Source organism: Notamacropus eugenii, chromosome 5, assembly GCF_028372415.1.
Source record: "Notamacropus eugenii isolate mMacEug1 chromosome 5, mMacEug1.pri_v2, whole genome shotgun sequence".
Classification (NCBI taxonomy): Eukaryota; Metazoa; Chordata; class Mammalia; order Diprotodontia; family Macropodidae; genus Notamacropus; species Notamacropus eugenii.
Window position 1 is genome coordinate 368,517,059 of NC_092876.1, and position 22,681 is coordinate 368,539,739.

Here is a 22,681-nt window from a genome sequence, read left to right on the forward strand (position 1 = left end):
TTCAATATATCCTGTACATAGATTGTTTGAATGAGTTATTTACATGTGTGCATGTATTTTTGAATGAAATCATTGGTGTAGACCAAAATTTACATATGAGACATTCAGCCCAAAGATGATTTTGTTGTTCACATGACTATATCAGCCCCTTGCCTCATCTGTACTGCTCATATGCTGGAAACCACTGTTGTAACATAAAGAATTGAATTTCTGAACTTGTTAGTGTGCCACCATTCTCTAGTTGCCCTTTTGCTTATCATTCAGAGTAAATGGAATGCTCTGGGTTGTTTTCAGATACTGAATTCAGTGCTGATTGTGTATTAAAAAGATGGCTTTCTCTTTCTAGTTTCGAATACCAAAGAAGTCAAAATCAAAGCAAGAAGATACTCAGGTTCAGGTACCTCTGTCAAGACTCAGAAGCTCTGATCAGTGGGACCACCCTGTGAAGGGGGTAAATGAAAACTATTTTCTTTTATGTATACATTTAAAAAAGTGTATAAAATATTTTATTAAAACAATTTTAATTTTCCTGTATTGCCCCTTTCTTGTTCTTTCTAGTTAGTAATTTGTAGTTTATAACTTATAGTGATTCCTGCTATATGGTGAGATGCTGATTTATTATTCTTGATTCTGATTTGTTTTGCATAATTGAACAGTTATAAATTCTATCTTATAAATAAAATCATATTTTAAATAGGCTAAGCATACAATTTAAAGGAAATCTGTAGTAAATTTCCCTCTTCTGTTTGTTTCATGTTAAGTTTCATATATACTGTATTTTTTAAAAGAATGATATATATATACATATATATGTATATATATATTTCCAAAAGATTTTTCAACTTAGAAAACCGAGACTTTTCAAACACTGTCTTTCTTTTTTTTCAGTGGGGGAGACAGCTAAAATAGTGAATGACAGAATTGGGATCCAGGAGGATTTTGACAGGGTAGAATGTTGGTTTCAATCTAATAATATGAAATTGAATAAGGATAAGAATGAAGTCTTATACTTGGGTTCAAAAAAATTCACTTTAGAAATACAAGATGGGGGATGGTACAGCTAGATAGCAGTTCATCTGAAAACTCTCTTGGAATTTTACTGGATAGCAAATTCAATCTGAATCAACAATGTGAATTGGCAGGATTTTATTAAAAGTGACACAATGTCCAGGGCTAGAGAAATGATAGTTCTGTTGCACTATGTCCTCATTAGATCACATTTGGAATATTATGTTCAATTCTAGCCAGGTAACCCATTTTAGAAGGGATGTTGATAAATTGGTCAACATCCAGAATAAGTCAGCCAGAATAGAAAATAATCTGAAGTTATTTTTAAAAGTCATTTCAGAATGGGCAGTTATCTTTAAAGAAATTATAACTGTCTTTTGTTTTTACATATTCTTTACTTCTGAAGGCCTTGAGATCTTTCCACTTGAAAGAGCTTACTTTCCACTTGACAATATTGAGATAGAGGGGCAGCTAGGTGGTGCAGTGGATAGAGCACCAATGCAGGAGTCAGGAGGACCTGAGTTCAAATCTCACCTCAGACACTTGACACTCACTAGCTGTGTGACCTTGGACAAGTCACTTAACTCCAGTTGCCTCATTCTGGGTTATCTCCAGATGAATATCTGGTCACTGGATTCAGATGGCTATGGAGGAGAAGTGAGGCTGGTGGCCTGCACAGCCTTCCCTCACTCAAAACAAGGTCAAGTGCAAGTCGTGTCATCATTTCTCTGATGGCATGGACTTCTTTGGCAAGAAGGGACGAACACACACACATTGAGGTAAAGAAAGAAGATTAAAGGAGAAGACATAATAACTATTTTCAAGTATATGAAGGGCTATTATGTAGAAGAGGAATTAGGTTTCTGCTTGGAATATTGGAACAATAGGTTTAAGTCAGAAAGAGAAAAATTTCGGCAGGTGTAAACCCAACAGTGAAATACATTATGGAATTATTTAGCTGCTTGTCTTTGGGTTTAATAAACATATTCCTATAGTTTTAATCTTGTTTTAGTGTGTGAATATTTTGGTAAACAACAAACAAAAACAACTTCCGTGCTATAATAATTGCTTCTAGAAGGAAGTAATTATGCTTATGGTATAATTATTGTTTATAGGAAATGATCATAAGTGGGGTGTAGGCACTAAGAGTTGACTATGCAAGGAATTGAGTATGTTACTAGTTTCAGTATTAATCATTGTCATATTTACAGGAAGTTTACAACTTACGATTGGATCATGTTTCAAAAGTTCATATACAAGTTTATCTTTTGTTTAGAATCATAAAACAGTTGTAAGTGGTTGTTAGTTTCTCATTCCAGCTGATAAAGTCTTATTTAAACTTATAATATAGTAAATATATATATGTAATGAAAAATGGTTGAAAACAATATTTTTGCAAATTTAGAAGTTCCTGGGTTTCAGTGCTTTTTTGGTTCTAGTTGGTCCTGGCACTGAAACACTTATATAGAAGTATAATTGATTGGTTTCAGACCATGACTGAGTTAATTAGTGGAGAGACAGCACAAATGCACTAAGACCTTAGAGAAAGTTAGTGGTGAGGGAGTGGCAAATGGTGTCTACATTTTTTTAAAACATGATGCTGGTGTTATCATTTATCTTCCCTGTCTGTCTTCTGTTCCCCCTCTACCCCAAATTCTTTTGCCCCTTGTGCTATCACTGCATTGTTTCTGTACCTCTTCAAGCTCAAGGAAATATACTGCTATCAGAAGTAAATGGTGTGAAGGAATCTTTATTCAGATGTCCCCAAACTTACCTGGATAAACATATTAGGGAGATAATTTTCCTTTTAGACTGGTTGCTAAGGTATTGGAGGTAATGTTCACAACTCTGCTGGACTGAGGCAAGTTCAATATCTACTGGTTCTTAAGTCTACTGTACCCTCAAAGCTATCTGATTTGAACATGTAAAAAAAGTGCATATTTTGCTTTAGACAGAGATGGGAACCATTTGATGGGAACCATTAGAATAGAGATTGAGGGAATTTTTAGCTCAATTATTAGCGTGATAGTCTAGTACAATTTGAACTACCTTGTCCCCCTCCATACATCATGAGGATACTTCATAGTTTAACAACCTATAAAACTATCAGTTCGAATACTAGATAGTAAATATGCAATCCTTAGCAATAATCATACACAAGGAGGCACACAATTTTTTCCTGTAAAGAGGATGACCCTGGATTACCTCTTCCTGTTCAAGTTTGGCATCTTGAATGTATGAACTTTGACCAGCAAGGAACGGAAGAAAGACAAAGGAAAAAGCTATAAAGCCAGGCTTGCCCTACTTGACTGAACTCTAAGTCACAGCAAACACTGGTCAGCAAGCAAGACCAAAATGGAGGTTAGGAGTTCTGGGAAAGCAGGTTCTTTCTTCCTGAGCAGCCCATTGACCAGAGAACATAGGTGGGAGCAGAACCACTTGTCTGTTCCTCTCTCTGAAGCCCAAAGGCAAGAGAGAAGAGTAGGAGCACACCTTCCAGCCTCCAGTTTCCTTTACATCAGCACGACAAATTATCAAAAGAAGGAGCAGAACTGTCAGACAACTCCCGCTGCTTTCTCAACTGCTAGACAAGACAATTGGGAGCAGAATCGAAAGGCTCCTACTTCTTTCATGGCACTCAGGAGTCAGCCAGTAAACATTCATTAAGTACCTGCTGTGTGCTAGGCACTGTGCTAAGCCCTGGAGATACATAAAAAAAAGCAAAAGACAAATCCTAATCTTAAGGAGCTCGTAATCCATTGGGGGAGAAAACAAGTAAACAATTATGAACAAATAAGTTATATGTGGGACAAATAGGAAATCAGTAACAGAGAGACTGCCCTGGAATTAAGGGGAATCTGAAAATGTTTCCTGTGGAAGCTGAGATTTAAGCTGGAATTTGAAGGAAGCCAAAGAATCCAGGAGGTAAAGATTAAAAGGAAGAGCATTCCAGGCATAGAGGACAGTCAGTGAAAATGCCTGGATTCAGGAGATGGAGCACCTTATGTGAGGAAGAGGTAACTAGACAGTTTTATTGAATCTAAGAGAACTTGGTGGAGGAGTACAATGTTTAAGAAGCCTGGAAAGGCAGAAGTGGGTAGTTTATGAAGGGCTTTGATTCCAAAAAGAGAATTTTGTATTTTATATTGGAGGTGATAGGAAGCCTTTGGAGTTTATTGAGTGGGGGAAGGAGGGTATGACATGATTGGACCTATGTTTTAGGAAAATAACTTTGATGGCTGAGTTGAGGATGTACTGGAGTGGGGAGAGACTTGTGGCAGGGAGACCAGCCAGCAGTTGCTGTAGTTGCTTAGGCATGAGGTGATAGAGACCTGCACCAGTATGAAATATTAGGAGAGAAGGGGGCATATTTGAGAAATACTGAAAAGGCGAAATCACCAGGTCATATCAACAAATTGGATATGGGGGTGGTGGTGGTACGGAGAGAGAGTGAGTAGTCAAGGACATCTAGGTTGCAAGGCTGAGTGGTTAGTGATGCTCTTGACAGTAATAAGAAAGTAAGGAAGAGTGGAGGGTTTTTTTGGGGGAGGACAGATAAGTTCAATTTTGTACATGTTGAGTTTAAGATATCTATGGGAATCCAGTTTGAGGTGTCTAATAGGCAGTTGGAGATATGAGATTGGGGGTCAGAAGAGAGGTTAAGGCTGGAAGTAGATTTGAGAATCATCAGGATACAGATAATAACTGAATTTGTGGGAACCAATAAGATCAACCAAGTGAAACAGAATAAAGGGAGAAGAAAAAAAGACCAGGGGAGAACCCTGTAGGTCACCCATAGTTGGTAAATGTGACCTGGAGATCAGCAAAAGAGACTGAGAAGGAGCTGTCCTATAGGTAGGAGGATAACCAGGAGAGAGCAGAGTCCTTAAAACCTAGAGTCTCAAGAAGAGGATGAGGATAGTGTCAAAGGTTGCATGCAGAGAGGTCAAGGAAGAAGGCTGAGAAAAGGCCAATAGATCTGGCAGTTAAGAGATCATTAGTGACTTTGGAGAGAGCAATTTCAGTTGAATGATGAGGTCAGAAGCCAGACTGTAGAGAGTTAAGAAGAGAGTGAGAAGAGAGAAAGTGTTGTAAATGGCCCTCTCAAGTTTAGCCACAAGATATAGGAGAGATATGGGATGACATTTAGCTCCTGCTTAGGTATGAGTGTGACAGGAGGGAAGGTCAAGGGCTGGAACTCCAGAAGCTATGCTTACTTCAGATCATATTAGGTCACATGTTCAGTCTAGTGTCACCTCTAAGCTTTTTCACTGCCTGCCCATCCTAGATATAATGCCCTGTGCACTGTTGAAAGTTCTGACAGCAGAAGTCAGTGTGGAAGGTAGGCAGACTCTAATTATATGAATAGAGTTCCATCTCCTTCCTCAGGATCTAGAGTATTGAATCAAGAGAAGTTTGCCCTGTGCCTCTGATAGAAAGTCTCCCCTCCATTTATGACCCATTGGGAAACATTTATGCACTGGCCAGAAACTGTGGGGTGGGTCAGGCTCTTCTACTACTCATATCTCCATTGAGACAACCTGAAGGAGTTAGTTATTAATTTTATTATTGGAAACGATGGTAGTAGTGAAGCTACTCTACCAACTTTTATGGTTCAAATGACCCGTTCTTTAGTTCTGTCTTGCCTTTGCTTTCTCCAAAGTATAGTACTTGCTGTAAGTTTCCTATTCCCTGAAGGTACTACCTTGTTGCCTTGGAGTTTAGGAATCTGTAGGGATAGAATTTGAAAAAACAACGTCCTGTGGCTGGTAAGAATACTTATTGCCCCTGTTGTCAGCTAAGGACCACCCTCCTAAAGGAAATAGAGGCATTTTCCTTTCTTTTATTTCTCTGTGCATGTAATGATAATAATAATGATACTGTTGATGATGATAACTAGCATTTGTATAGCACTTTAAAGTCTGCAGTGTGCTTTATAGATAGCTCCTTTGATCGTCACAACAACCCTGGGAGGTGGGTGTTATTATTTTCTCCATCTTACAGATGAGGAAACTGACAGTTTAAACATTTAAGCAGACAGTTTAAATGATTTGCCTAGGTTTATGCAACTAGTAATCATGTGAAGCCAGATTTGAATTTAGGTCTTCTGAAATCAATTCCAACTCTCAAGTTGCTATGATTCACACATATTTAAACACTTGTCTGCCACCAGGGTTACCTATGATCCTAAGTGCCACACTTTCCAGCTTGTTCCCTTTCTAGTTTTCTCTTTATCATGCCTACCTGATTAGTGAATGTTGTTGCTGTGCTACTCTGTGCTGCATAATTGGGGTTCCAGACAGAAGAGGCTGGAGGTAGCCAAAGTCTTTCCTCTTGTGCTTTCATTTTCTTGTTTCCACTGTTTGAGCTTTAAGAAAATAAATTGTAGCAAATTATAGTTCTCAGCTTAGCACTTTGAATCAAATATACTTCTTAACAGTGTAGAAATATGTTGTAGAAAATTCTCACAGTAACTCATTGCCTTCAAAGAAAGGTCATCATGTAGCTCTTATAAATTATAATATGCAGTTCCATGACAGGACTGCAAACTTCCTGCACAGCAATTATAAATTCTTACAACTCATAAAACCAATCCTTTTAAATTATAGGTCCATTTTTTCTAGGCTTTTAGGCTTTTTCTGTTTCAAACACCTACTTTTATGCTTCATTGAGGTATGGAGGTGACTTTGGATTCTCACAGGCTATACAATTGAGTATAAACTTTGGTAGGTCCATACATTCTGGAAAGGCCTGGACCAGGTTTGCCAAGGACCAGAACAGTTATGTTTGGGAAAGCATAATACCCATAGTTGTCTCTGTTTCTGTGTGATGAATTCTTTGTCCTTGGCAACCCAAGAAAGGAAGAAATATGCAAAATAACCCTTGATACTTGGTAGATCCCTTTGGCTTCTGCAGTGAATGAGGCAGAGTGACAGAAAAGGGAATAGACAATGTTAAGAATCAAACTGTTAGACCATTGCTAACCATCAGTAGTTTCAGAAATAGTGAGATTTTTGTTTCATGACCAATGAATTGACATGCTGTTGGAAGAACTGACACTCATCAGTATAGCTATACTCACAGCAAATTAAATAAGAATACAAAAGAAAATTGCAGGTAGATGAAAAGATTGCATACAGGTTTTCCTTGGAAAAGGAGTTGGTAGTTAGTTTCATTCTGCATCAAAAGGCAACAAGAAATGTAATTTTGTGGGACACCTTGTTATCTTCTTTGATAGTGCTTGTGACCAGGTTAAGCAAAATGATGACCAGGAACATATTTATTGCTTATTATCTAGATTCATTATAAACTATGAGAGGAAGAGTGGTTCTTTCTATGAAGAACCTCATGTCTTCTATGAAGACAAGATTTTTCAAACCAAGTCTCTCTCTCTCTCTCTCTCTCTCTCTCTCTCTCAATCTCTCAATTTATACTTAGTAATGTCATTATGAAATGTTGGCATAAAGGAGTAAGGAATATGTTGGAAAATATGCCTCAGGTTTGAGGAATAAAAGATGAACAACAACTCAGAGGCCTCACATTTCTTTGTCATGCATACTTTCTTCTAGAAGAGAATTTAAAGATGTCAGACAGCCGTGAGCAACATCACAAGAAATGAATCTGATGATAAATTACCATACAGGAAACAACTGATTATTGATGTGTGAATAATACTGGAATCACCTCTGTATGTTGTCAGACAATTAGCTATTTAGAGCAGTGGTCAAAATCTGCGTCAAGTTTAGAAGAAAGAAAATTGTTTGCAGTGTCATATTCTCCCATATAGCAGCTACTTTTAATTGACTCATTAAAACAAAGTGATAAAAACTGGGAAACAGGAAAAGGTAGAGTTTGACTTTGGTTAAACTTTTACAACTTTGGTTAAACTTTTACAACCGTCACCAAAGCAAAAAGTTCTGAAGGGACCTCGAAACCTTATTCCAGCAAGCATCTTATCTCCTTATCTAGCAGAGAGAGTGATAACCTTTGGTTTAGAACACATTTTCATTTGTAAAACATTGCAGAAGAAAATGATAGAAAGTTATGAGATTTATCACATCATCAAACAGCAAACAGCAGTGTAAGTGAAAACAACATTGGCATGAGACTCAGCTGAGCTTTGTAATCTCAACACCATCCATAGATGAAACTGGCAGGAAGAAAGAAAAGCGCTGATTGTTTCAGTAATATTCTATTTTTATTACCAATGACAAGAACTACCACATTTCCATCCTAATACCTCAGTCCCTGGTGTGCTGTACAAAGCAGTACTTAAAACACTGAAGATAAAATTGGGAAGAGTGGACCAGACCAAAAACACATAAAAAATCCCCATTTTGGTGGTCATATGATCTTGAGAGTTTTAGGGATCATTTATAAGATAATCTTAGGGAGAGGAATTTATCAAAGGAATTGAAGATGAGATTTTATTGCTACTCTCAAAAAGATGATCAGGAGAACAATGATTGATACCTACTCACCTGCCCACTTATCTTAATAAAATCTTTAAAATGCTCTACATGTATAGTGCTCATATATGTACATGTATATACACATATATGTGTAGTGAAAGTATAAATAAACAGGCACCTTTCTGAACTGATTTTTTATAGGAGACCACATCTTTACAGTCACACAGTTGACCTAAAGGCTTAGAGAATGCAATGCCTGCTGTATTTGTTGTTGCTTACAAAAATGCATGAAGTTCATTACGGCAGAATGTATTCTTTAAAGTTGTCTCTCAATAGAATATGTAACATGATAAAAGATTCCTTTGAAAATCAGACCTAACTCTTTTCAACAATCTACAATTAATATTATTAATTGAATCTCCAAAAGTGTCAACCTCTGTCCTGGAATATGTCCTGAATAAATTCCAAATGGAAGAGAGATTCCTAATAGATGATGAATTCTCCGAGATGATCCTATTTGTAGATGACCCATATCAATTGTTTCAAGGTCCCTGAACATGAAGGGCCTCCTCACTGAAATTCATGAATGTTCAAAAAAGATAGGCCTAACAATCCTTACAGGAAAAACTCATTAGATTTTAAAAAATGATAATTTTCTAATATAAAATATGATAGCTGGTCTATTAAGTCATATAAGAATTAGTATATCTAAGACAAGCACTCCAGATAGACAGTGATTTGGACCCAGAATCAGAGAACAAGTATAGGCTAGATTGCATTTGGAAAATCCTTAATGGCTTTAAGCTTCTCTCCATCACAAAGGCCTATATTTTAAAACTAAATTTTCTCCTGGAAGTAAAATATGACTGTGAGTCTTGGGTCACTGTAGTCTGTGAAGAATTAGATTTGTGGGTGACCTCAAAGGCAATGAAGGAGGGCCTACTAATTGTCCATAGGTTGTAGATATTCCATTGATGACTTATTTGCTAGACATGAAGTCAGGGATATTATTGAGGAAAGGAAGACATGCTGATCAAGAAAGAAAGAGATATAACCTGAGTGTTCCACAAATTCCTTTGAAAGGTACCAAGACCTACTTGAATTTCTGTACCATACTGGGTACATATGCAGTCAGTTCTACTATAACTCTTGTTTTGAAAATGTAAATTTGTTCCAATGTAATTTATTGATGTTGTTCAGTCATTTCAGTTATATCCAACTCTTTGTGACCTTGGGTTTTTTTGGCAAACATACTAGAGTGGTTAACCATTTCCTTCTCATTTTTAGATGAGAAACTGAGGCAAATAGGGTTAAGTGACTTATCAAGAGTCATACAATAAGTGTTTGAAGCCAGATTTGAATTCAGGAAGATGAATCTTTTCTGACTGCAGGCTCACCACTCTACTATGCCATCTAGCTGCCCCAATTTATATAATTGGGAAACAAGTAGAATATAATTCAGCTTTTGAGTTTGTTAATGCATGATTTCACTCATGAGAATGCAGAAAATGCACCCAGCTGAATGGAGCAGGAGAGGAACACACAAAACATACCTCTACCATCTACCAACTACCTCAGTTAACTTTATGTGTTATCCTACAGGACTGTAATTTACAGTTCTTTCACATAGTAAACTTATGTGTGTGTGTATTTGCGTGAATAGAACACCACTCATTCAATATCCTCTTATAGTATAGATTCTGGCATGGTCTTCTTGGGCAAGGAAGGTTGAACACAGTAGATTCTGGTTAAGTAGCAGCTGTTGACAAAGTCCGTACCTACACACTCCCATGCACTACTCCCTTCTCACCCATTCTTTCTCTTTCATGGCTGAAGCAGGGCAGGTAGGCCTTGTCTGGTGACTGCCAGACCAACTAGAAGGAATAACGGAGCAGCAGCCTCCAAGTAGCAGCCCAAGGCCAGGGAAGCCTAGAGTATTTATTGTAGTAATTATGTATTTCTTAACAATTCAATATATGTAAAATTATGCTACTGTTTTTATTAGATTTTTTTTTAATGCCACCGATGGAGTTTTTGAGTGTTATTTTGTCTAACCCAATTTCCTTATGGTTTTTGTTGTGCACTTTTGCATAGTGGGGTGATTTTTAGAAAAGCACATATCATGTTATAGAAGAACTGACTATATGTGTGTGTTCATATATATGTTATATATACACATACACACATATACATGAAGAGGCTACAGAAAAACATAAGGAAGGATCACAGAAGACACTACAGCATAAACAAGGATGAGTTGTTATTTGCACCAATGGAGGAAGTACTCATGTTGATGAGATCATAGATTATTTAAGTATAAAGATTTTTATTACTCCTTTTGGATTTTTTCAGATACTCCTTCACTTTTTAAAAATTAAACTTATTTTAAAACTTAAGCATTTATTTTCTTTCCCTCAACTTCTTTCTTCCTCACCCCCAACTTCTTTTGGAGTCGCAAAGCATATAGGCCCTGATATATGAGGAGAAGAATTTGGAGATTGTAATTTTTACATCTTATACCCATCACAGGCAGGCTTTTTACAAAAACAAAACAAAACAAAACAAAAACAGTATGATGCTGACATGTGCATCATTTTGTAATCGTAGTGAAACCTCATTATCATTTTCTGTAACGTTTTTTTGGAGGTCCAAGTCTGTAATTTCATTCATGTAGGGAACTCCTAGTGTGGAAATTTGTTCCCCCCATTACACATGGGCGGTTGCTTACAACTTATATTCTTGAAGAGTTTTCTTGGACCCTGACAAATTAAGCATCTTGCCTTTAGTCACACAGTTAATATGCGTCAGAAGCAAGATCAGATGTTTCTGACTCCCACTATTCCACACTCCTCATACTCATGACATTTGGCAAGTTATTCCTGAAATTTTATTTGTCTACCTTGTTTTTCCTTCTTAGGAACTTCTAAGTGAACTTAGAAAGTTCTAAATGAACTTTTCTGCATTTTTCTATCTTCATTATCCATTATTCATTATTATTATTCATAATGATTACTTTTTTAGGATCTCTTGAGTGTCATAATAACATATTACTCTGTTCTTTTCTTCTCAATTCTGTCATATATTGTCTGTTTTGTTTTCCAGTGGATAAAGGGGGTAGGAAATAAAGGCAGCAGCTCTTTTTTGCATAAGAGTAAAAAGGATTTCCATGGGTGTACTGTCACTTCTAGGCCATCTCCAAACAGGTAAGTTGCATGCATGTGTGAACAAATAATTAAGATGTGGTTTTTTTAAACTAGACATAAGTATCCAAGTTAGTGCTTTGATTTTGTATATTCTTTAATTTTAAAATCTTGAAACTTTAATCTTTTAATTATTTTTAAACTTTTAAAATCAGATGAAATGTACCCGCTATTTCTATTATTTGGAAATATTTAGAATTATATCAATTTTTCAAGTATTATCCAGCTATTGGGGAAAAATAAATTCTATCTCATCAAGTATATGGTTTGGATGATGCTATTAATTAAACCATTGATGCTGAGTAACGGTTACAAAACAACATGGATAAATCAAGTTGCTATTACTGTTGGGACTTGGAGGATTTGGCATTGTTACACTAACTGTGTATTTAAAAGTAGATACTAAAGAGCTGGTAGATTTGTGTCTTTTGGTATTATATACCTAGACAGTAACAGAAAAAGAAATCTCATCACCAGTCAGTGAGTGTAAATAGGAATCTCTTCTTTTCTCCCTTAGTACACCTTTATTGCTTACCAGATACATTTTCTTTGCTGAAAGGGAGATTAGCATGTATTAAAGATATTAGTCAATCAGTAAACATTTATTAAGCACCTGCTATGTGCCAGGCACTGTGCTTAGTACTGGCCATATAAAGAAAGGAGGTCACAATTTAATGAAGGAGACAATAAACAAATAGATATGTAAAAATAAACTAGCTACAGAAAAAAATTGGAAATAAGCAACAGAAGGAAGGCATTAGAATTAAGGGAATTGGGAAAGTTTTCTTGTAGAAAGAATTTTAGCTGGAGCTTCAAGGTAGCCAAGAAGCAGAAATGGAGAGGGAGAGCATTCCAGGCATGGAGGGTGCCAGTGAAAATGTTGTCAGGAGATGTCACATTTTATTCAAGGACCAGCCAGGAGACATTTAATTGACTCTCTTCCAGATGTAATTGAATAATTAGACTAATTATTAGAATATAGAAGATATAATTGCACATATAATTATAATGTATATAATTGTAATAATAATAACCAGAATAATTGAAAGAACACTGAAAAACCACATCCCAGAGAAGAAGTAGGCAGTTGTTCAAAACTTTTTATGTCAGGAATAAATTATTACCCATTTGCCTGTTTCTGATATTTAGGAGAACCTATGTGTGTCTCACAAATGGATGTGTTATCCTGTGTTGATTATTGGCTTAGTTATTAGCATTCATCACATTTTAATAATGTTTTACATTTTAATGTAATTTTATAATGATTTACAGTTTAATGTTCAAACTATATTCTCAGAGTCGTAGAATCTCATAGTTGCAAAGAACCCCCTTTATAACACACTGAGATGTGATTGTGCAACATCTGTTTGAAGGCATCCATTGACAGGAAATCTTCTGAAAGTCTTTTGAAGAACCCTAATTTTAATTAAAAAAAATTTTTAAGGAGGGGCACCTAGGTGGTACAATGGATAGAGCACTGGACCTGGAGTAAGAAGACTTATCTTTCTGGTTTCAAATCCAGTATCACACGCTTACTAGGTCTGTTACCCTGGGTAAGTCACTTAACTCTGTTTGCCTCAGTTTACTTACTTGTAAAATAAGCTGGAGAAGGAAATAGCAAACCACTCCAGTAACATTGCCAAGAAAATCCCAAATAGGGTCATGAAGGGTCAGACATGACTAAAAATGATTAAATGACAAGAAATCTTAAGAAGTATCCCCTTATAGCAAGCTCTAATCAGCCTCTGTAACTTCCATCTCTTGGTCCTAATATTGCCCTCTGAAGCCAAATAAATCAATGAATCAACAAGCTTTTATTAAACCCCTGCTACATTCAAGACTCTCTGCACTGGAAATACAAATACAAAGAATAAAACTCTCTTTTTGCAAGAATTTTCCCCTTTTCCCTTCCTCACTCCCTTTTCCTTTACTTAACAGTCTTTTTGAATAGTTGACTGTTGTCATGTGCTTTTCTCCACCTTCTCTTGGCTAAACATACCCCATTCTTTAATCTGACCTTTCTAGGACATAGGTTTGAGTCACTTACCATCCTGGTCTATTTCTCTGGGTGTACTGAAGCTTGCCAATATTCTTCCTAAAATGTGGTGGCCAGAACAGAAAACAGTCCTCCAGATGTAGTCTAGTCAAACTTTCCTTATTCTAAACAACATGATTTCTGTTCATGCAGCTATGCTTCTTTGGGCTATTATGGACTCACTAAGCTTGCAGACCACTTCAACCACCATATCTTTTTCTATATGAACTGTTACCTAACCTTGTTTCCTTGATCATGTACTTGTTTAGTGGATTTAAGACTATTCAACACAGTGATTTAAAGTTTATTTAAAATTTTAAACGATGTCAGATTTATATCCATTACATATGAACCTGTGAGCATGTAAAACTTTTTAGTGACTTCATATTTGTTAATAAACATGTATAAGATTGCTCAGAATTCTGTTTTTAAAGAGACTTTTGTTAATAAGTCAGATAGTTTCTAATAAATGGCAACATGGGTCTAAAAGTGATAAGATTATCATTTGTCAATAAGTTGGTTAGTTCTGTTGCTGATTCAATCATTGTTTTTAGATCAAACATTTTTTTCATCACCAGACCACAGAAATCAGGATTTTGAAGATGGCCATTTTAAACTTGTATAAGAATACTTTGAAAGCTAATTCACTCTATCCTTCTATTATAAGCAAACATCTCATAGAATTTAGAGATAGAAGGGACATTTAATATAATGCTTCCCTTCCCTCCTCCTAGTTTTGTGCTTGCCGAATTCCTCTGATCCCAAATCCACTGCTTTTTCTCTCACGCCTTGCTATCTTTTTTTGAAAGAGTTATTTTGTATTTTATTTTTTCCCAATTACATGTAAAAACAATTTTTAGCATTTGTTTTTAAAATTGAGTTCCAAACTAGGATTAAAACCAAGAATCACCTACCCAGCAAAACTGAGTATAATACTTCAGGGGAAAAAATGGTAATTCAATGAATAAAGGAGTTTCAAGCATTTTTGATGAAAAGATAAGAGCTGAATAGAAAATTCCTTCTAGGACTGTGACCCAGATTCGAGTATGGGCAAAGCAACAGAATACTGTCCCCAGTGTCAGCAAAGAGACCCCTATAATCAACTTCTTGTCAGTTGTTTTCTAAATTTTTGAACTTCAACATCAAGAAAAGCATTTCCATGTACACAGCAGATCACAAAAAGAGAATTTGGTATGAGTCTGTGAATCTCTAATAAATACTACTTTTTAAAAAAGTACTCAATAAATTCAACATGTTATTTTCATAATTGTGTTGCTTGTCAGTGCATTTCTGAATTTCCTTCTGTTCTTTTCTGTACATAAAAAAAGTTGCAGTGGTCTTCTTTTATTTGCCATCAGTTTGTTAACATTCCCTCGTCCACACCCTTTTCTATTTAAAAGAAAAAGTGAGAAAAAGAAAGAAAAATAAACCCTGTAACCTGTCTATGGTCAAGAAAAATGAATCTACACAATGATCTGCCCAAAATGTATGTTTTTATTTCTATATGTTGAGTCTATCACTTCTCTGTCAGGAGGAGGGTAACATTTTTCATCATAGTTAGTTATTGCTTTGTTCAGAAATCTTAAATCTTTCAAAGTTGTTTTTCTTTACAATATTGTTATCTGTGTAAAAATTGTTCTGGTTTAGCTCACCTCACTCTGCATCTGTTTATACTACCTAGGATTTTCTGAAATCTTCTCTTTGATTATTTCTTCTTGTTGGTCAGTTGTGTCTTACTCTTCATGACATCTTTTGGAGTTTTCTTGGCAAAGATGCTGGAGTGGTTTGTCATTTCTTTCTCCAGTTCACTTTACAGATTCAAACAAACTGAGATTGTTTTAACAGTTAAGTGATTTGCCCAGGATCACACAGCTAGTAAATATCTGATGCCAGATTCCAATTCCTGACTTCCTGATAGGTGCAGCACTCTATCCACTTCACCACCTAGCTGCCCTAAAGAGATTTTGTGGTTGCTCAGTCATTTCCAGTTGTATCTGACTCTTTGTGACCTCATTTGGGGCTATCTTGGCACAGATAATGGAGTAATCTCCCATTTCCTTCTCCAGCTCATTTTACAGATGAGGAAACTGAGGCAAACAGGATTAAGTGACTTGCTCAGGATTATACAGCTAGAGGCTGGATTTGATCTCATATCTTCCTTACTCCAGATCTTGGGCTCTTTGCAATGCCCCGTCATTATTTTTTAAGGCACAATAATATTCCATTACATCAATATACCACAGTTTGTTCAGGCATACCCTATTTCCCAATTGATGGGCACCCTTTTAGATTTTAGTTTGTTTTAAAGTTTTTAATAACCTCTTAAGGACCAGGAAGTTTGTTTTGCTTGTGACAACTCTTTCTGTAATATTCTCTTCTCTCTTCCCCCCCCAAACCAATTTTCCTCTTGAGTTTGACATATTTCTTCACCCCCTTTCTTCCTATGTGTGTACTGTTTTTATGCATCCTAATAATGAGAAATGTATTTTACTTCCTTCTGTCTCTTTTTTAAAATTAATTTATTTGTTTTCAGTTTTCTACAATTACTTCCATATGTCTTAGATTTTCTCCCTCTTCCTCTCTCCCTCCCTCCCTAAGATGGCATGCAGAAACCATGAAAAACAACCAAAACAAAACATAACACAAGAGAAAATATTCTACTTCATTTTGTGATCCAATTCCATAGTTCTTTCTCTGGATGTGGAAGGCATTTTGCCTCAAGAGTCCATTGGGAATTTTTAGGTCCTTGCATTGCTGTGAAGGGATAAGTCTACCAGAAAAATTCCTTGCACACTGTGGTTGTTGTTGTGTACAAAGTTCTCCTGGTTCTTCTCCTTTCACTCAGCATCAGTTCATATAGGTCCTTCCAGGTCTCTCTGAAGTCTTCCTGTATATCATTTCTTATAGCACAATAGTATTTCATTACATTCATATGCCACAACTAGTTCAGCCATTGCCCAATTGATGGGCATCCCCTTGATTTCCAGTTCTTGGCCACCACAAAGAGAGCTACTATAAATATTTTTGTACATGTGGGACCCTTTCCCATTTTAATGATCTCTTTGGGATACAGTCCTAGAAGTGATATTGCTGGGTCAAAGGGTATGCACATTTTTGTAGCCCTTTGGGCATAGTTCCAAATTGCTGTCCAGAATGGTTGGATCAGCTCACAGCTCCACCAACAACTAATTAGTGTTCCAACTCTCCCACATCTTCTTCAACATTTATCATCTTCCTGTTTTGTTATGTTAGCCAATTTGTTCTATCACTTTTCTACATTAGTATATTCTTTTTACATTCTTATTTCCCTTCTTATAACTTTCAGAAAAGAACTCGTTTATCTTCAGGTCTTTTGTTTTTCCTTATTTAATTTCTTAGTCGCCTTTCTGAAGACATTAAGGTTCTGAAGGAACACTTCGCCCCATTAGAATATGAGCATTACTTCATAATATAGCCTCTTCTAGTTGCTCAAATAAAATAACTTTTTAAGATTTCTCTTGAATTTTGTGTTTGCATTTCAAACTTCATACTCATTTCAGGTCTTGAAAGTTTTCAGTTCCATTAAAGGTCCATTTTCCCTTTGTAGGGTTGTCCTCAGTCTTGCTGGGTAAATTATTCTTTGTTACAAACTTATATTTTTTGCCTTTTGGATTATTGTATTAATAAGATGAATAAGTAGATACTCAATATCTTAGAGATTGGGAGATAAGAAGGGTAGGAGTCATTGAACATTGCAAATCTTCTAGGATATTGTCTCTTTAGTTTAAAATTTGAGGGGCTCCTTAATTTGATCTCATAGGAACATAGGATTTTGGAGTTGGAAAAGATCTTTGAGATCCTTGTAGTCCAATCTCTTTATTTTACAGATGAGAAAACTGAGATCCCCTGAGGGTATCCAAGGTCATCCTGTCAGTAAGTGGAGGTCTCATGGCTCTAAGTTTATTACTGTTACTGTTTTGTGCTGCCTCTTCAAGCAACCTTTTCAACTGTATATCCCATGGTTTTTCTAGACAAATCCTCTGATCCAGCCACTCCAGACTACTTAATACCTTTGCAATTATTTTATACTTTTCCACCTTTAATACTTCACTTTTCAAATGCACCCCCCACAAATAGAATGCCCTCCTATACTTCTGTCAATCCAAATTCTGCTAGTCTCAAGTCCAACCCCACCTTCTCCATTGCTATAGCCACAGTGATATTTTCATCTCATATATAATAGTATGCTTGGTTTTGTATTCTCTCTTTCGCTTCCTCTCTCTCTCCCTCTCCCTTTCCTCTGCCACTTTCTTTTCAAACCCTTCTTCTTCTCCTTTCTTCTCCTGTCTCCCACAAGCATTATATAGTTTTTGTACAGATGCTCTTTCTCTCCCCCCCCCCCAACCAGATAGCAGTTACATAATAAATGTTTATTGGTTGGACTTTGGAATTAGAGGTGACCAATTGTTTCAGTGCACTTTTAGATGCCCAAAGGACTCAAAAAGCTTTTTAAAATTTGCCAAGGAAGGCAATAGAAGGGCTAAGATTGTAACTGACTTTCTGCCAAGTCTTCTTCTTGCTAGATTCAGATAGTTTTTTGAGGGAAATGCTATAGGTTAGCCTGGGAGGGGGAACTTGCAGCCTTGAGACTGAGACTATAGGTTCCCCACCCTTGGGTTAGCCAGAATACCTGAGAATTAAAATGAGTTAAATTCTTAGAATCAGATGTGGGTATGGCTAGTAAATATGAATATGTCTAGGTGAAGGCAGTATCAAGGAATTAGGTAGGAGGCAGTCTGAGGTTTCTGAAGTTGGTAAGGTAGAGCCCAAGGGAGAGGATAGCCAGCAGTCTTAAAGCCAAGGATAAATCTGCATTAAATTTTTAAAGTACTGGGGATCTTTGGCCTCCTGGGGTCTTTTACCAACAGATAATACAGTTAGCCCTTGTCACTTTCCTCAGGTCAGAACAGTCCTTAAAAAGATCTGAAACAGTTGATATTTTCTGACTGTGTTATAGAGGTCAGAAATTGGCTCTCAATCTACGTGACTTCAGCATCCAAGTATAAAGGAAAAACCACTACCACAACAAAAACAAACAAACAAAAAGAAACTAAAGGAAACATTTCAGTCTGAAAAGCCAACAGGCCATATTATGAAATTCCTCAGGGAAGGGATTTTTATCCTCTGGAGCTCTGAAGAGTGTGAGATCTCATTGAGGACAATCTGTATCCTGAAAATGGGACTCTGACTTCTTCCTATGGGAGCCTTCTTTCCTCAGGTAGGGGATAAAGATATCTGAGAACCCCAAGAACTGGGGAAGGGTGAATTCTTTTTTTTTTAATTCTTCCCTTCTTTTCTTTTTCTGAGTCACTTTGACATTTTACTACAAAGTATGATTATATTACATGGTACATAGCATCACTGGAGAAGAGGAAGGAAGGAAACAAGCATGTGTTAAGCACTATGTTCTAGGCACTATGCTATCAAGAGGCACTTCACTAATCTCCTACTTTATCCCTAGGGAGTGGGAATAGTCTGACTTAAAGCCTAATGAATCTTAGGGATGGCTTCCTTTAAGTGCCTCAGGAGTACACTTCCATTTCTTTCCTACCTTTATTTCCCAGTGACACTTTCTATAATATTTTTACTAATTCTCTAATTAATGTTCCAAACTGTTGAGTGGGGCATTTTCTTTTTTTCTCTGCTGTCATCCAAATTCTCTTTATCCCAAATGATTTCCTTTTCTCATACCTAGAGGTTCTTGTTCTTTGCTACAATGACTGTTTCTTGAGGCCTCTTCATCTGCACCACTCCACTTCTCCCTCCCTCCCTTCCATACTGCTTTTTGGAGTTTAATAGAATAATTGAGCTAATAATAAATTGAATTAAATAATAAATGAACTACTCTTGTATTTATATACGCATTCATATCACAGTGTCTGGATCTTGGGCTTTGATTGTATTATAATTACAAAGGACATTCGTCAAAGCCATACTTTCGGGTCTTAATATCTCTATTAGTTTCTTATTAAATCAGATGTAATTATAGACCTTTCTACAACTAAGGTGCTTTTAATTGCATGGCAATTAGTAGATTTTTTAAAGCTTCATATACCTAGTTTTGTGTATCTTGTTCACCATGATCTTGTCATCAAATTGTTTCTTGGATTCTGAGAGTCTCAAAGATGAGACTGGAAGGAAAAGTTAATAGGATCCTCACCCTAAGCACCTATTTTCTTTCTTCTTTCCCCTGGTTGTAATGAAGGGTTGTCTGCAGTTTTCTTAATAGTGGGATATTTTATGAGAACAGCTAAGTATGATGTTTTATATCCAGAAATTTAGTGAACTTTCACATCATCTATGACTACTAAATTTTTTTTATTTCTTGTTGTCTCATCTTCTGTGAATAGAAGGGACTAAAACTTGTAGAAATCCTTCGGCTCTTTCTCTAGAACAGGAATTCTTAATCTTTTTTTGTGTCCCGGACCTATTGGGTAGACTGGTGAAAGCTGTGGACCCCTTGTCAGAGTAATGTTTTTAAATACATAAAATACACAGGATTGTAAAGGAAACTAATTCTATTGAAATATAGTTATAAAAATATTTTAAAAATAAGTTTATAGACTTTATTTTAAGAACTCCTGTCACAGAAACTCAGACTATGAACATGTCATCAAGTTGGGCTCTTTAGAAGATTTGCATCAGGGTTTTTATTTGTGTTTTTTCTTAATTCCAAAAAATCCTATATAGTAATGGTCTCTTTTGAATTTGTAGATTCTCAGGCTTTTCATCAAAGAGAAATTCAAAATTGTATCCCTGAGAATTTTTTCTTTACTGCTGAATATTGAAAATTAATATGTTCATTTTTTCTGCAGAATATACCTACATGTGCATATAAATCCAGGATATGGCAAATGTTCATGGTTTTAGGCAACTGGGGCACCCTTTTAGTTTCAAAATCTCTTCTTTGGCAGTTCCCTTTTTGTTCATAATTACTAAAAACATATCTATAGGCTTATGAGGATTTTTTTTTTTGATAAAGTGTTGAAGGAAGAATTTTGTTCTCCATTTTGAGCCTGGTGTCACAAAAAACAAATACGTGGACACAAAGTACATTCAAATAGAAGAGATGAAAAGTCATGGTATATCAGTTGCTGAATATCCAGAATATTATGTTAGTACTTTTAGAAGCACTGACATATTTTCCTTTACATATTTTATATACACACACATACATCTGTATCTGTATGTATATATATACATATGTACATATATATGTATGCACACATACACATGTATAATTTGCACACAGAAGACTCAGATAGGATCTACCAAGTTGGAAAGGATTTTGGTATGGTTGCAGTAATAGACTGTATGTATCTTTTATCTAAAGACTAGCACAGATAAGTTGGAGAGGCTCATTTATCATATTTACAGCAAGATGATGAAATTCTAGTTCATAGCAATTCTTTTTTGTTTGTTTGTTTATATATGTCTGCTTCTTTTTATTTGGTCTCTTTGGATTATAGGTTTAGTCATAGTATTGCTAAGTCAAAGGGTGTAATAGACTGTTTTTAAAATTTTTTTCATAGCAATTCTTGAGAATCAGAAATACTGACACTAACAAAATCACAGATCCTTTTAGTATATAGTTTATTTTCTTGATGCTTAATCTACTTTCTTGTACACTGTGGCAAGGAATCCCATAATATTTCAGGCAGCCTGACAGCATTGATAACTTCAGCTGTTCTGTGAAAGCAGAAAGCGAAGCGTGTTTACCATTACCATTACTAAAGGAATGATCACCTATTAGAGAGTCCGAAGCTAGAGAGAACCCTAGTCTGTTCCTAGTGATATAGTTCTTATCCTTCTTCACTGACATATCAGAACCATAAAGCACAGGTTAAGATATAGCACAAATATATTCCACACTCATAGGGCATTTACTTTGACTTTTGAAAAGGGTGAAAAAAGGAAAGTGTGGTGATGATATTGCCAGTGTGTCTTTAGAAACCCAAGTGTATAAATAAGCAGTGTTTGCTTCTCCATTGGTACTTAAGGCTTCTTTAAATCTTTATCATGTTGCCTCAAGATCATTTTGAGTAGAGATGAACAAATAGAACAGAGAAGCCAAATTCTAGAATTCCTGCAGACAGTCTAAATACAACAATATTTTGCAAAAGTGTTAGCACGTACTCAGCCAAACTTTAAAATTCCACATTTCCAAGACCAACCCTCTTATTGAATACCCTTTGAGGGTACCTTCTAGGAACATTAGCAAATGCATTTGGTAACCCATATAGAAAAGTTTCTTTTGGATAATAGCTAGTATTAAGATAGCACTTTAAGGCTTACAAAGTGCTTTACAAATATTTTCATTCTACCCTCACAACAACCCTGGGAGGTGGGGAGGGAGGGAAGTGCAGTTATCATTTCCATTTTACAGATGGACAAACTGAGGCAGACAGAGATTTAATGACTTGCCTAGGGTTGTCCAGATAGTAAGTGCCTGGGGCTGGATTTGAATTCAGATTTCTCTGACCCTAGGTCCAGTGCTCTATCCACTCTGGCTGCCTTTTTAAACATTCCTGAATAAAGTAGATCAAATCATTAGGCACAAGAGTGTTGTTAATTTAAGGTCTGTTGATATTTCCAAATCACATGGCTCCATTTCTTTGTCAGATCAAAAGCATATTAGGTAACCTCCTCTCCTTTGAGGAAAGCATTTGGAAGAACATTGACAAGATAATTTTCTGACATGCAGTATGAAGACAAGAATTTTAGGTATAAATATGTCAGCATATTCATGTAGGAAGGCTGGTTGGGGAGATCTACTTATAACAATTCACTCAGAAGAGAGTGCAACAACAATAAGAAAAATACTTTTCAAGAAAGTAATTTGAAACTAACATCAGTGATTCAATAGGTTTGAATATGCTGTGTCATCCCATTTATGCACTTTCATAGGTGAACTTTAAGTAGATTTTGACTTTAAAACATTTCTTCATAACATGAGATAATAATAAGAAAGCCCAAGTAAGTCACCT

General features: G+C 36.0%; 1 protein-coding gene across 9 annotated transcripts in view; it reads left to right on the forward strand.

Moving 5' to 3' along the window:
- The window catches only part of SENP7 (SUMO specific peptidase 7), a 165,665-nt gene that overhangs the window by 15,760 nt on the left and 127,224 nt on the right, over positions 1 to 22,681 (forward strand). For 7 of the 9 annotated variants that reach the window (XM_072614148.1, XM_072614149.1, XM_072614150.1 and 4 more), the window contains exons 3-4: positions 347 to 451; positions 11,523 to 11,623. In XM_072614148.1, the coding sequence (XP_072470249.1) occupies positions 347 to 451; positions 11,523 to 11,623 (206 nt within the window). Of the gene's footprint in view, positions 1 to 346; positions 452 to 11,522; positions 11,624 to 22,681 lie in introns of those variants that run through there. The other 2 variants (XM_072614152.1, XM_072614156.1) reach the window with 1 other exon arrangement.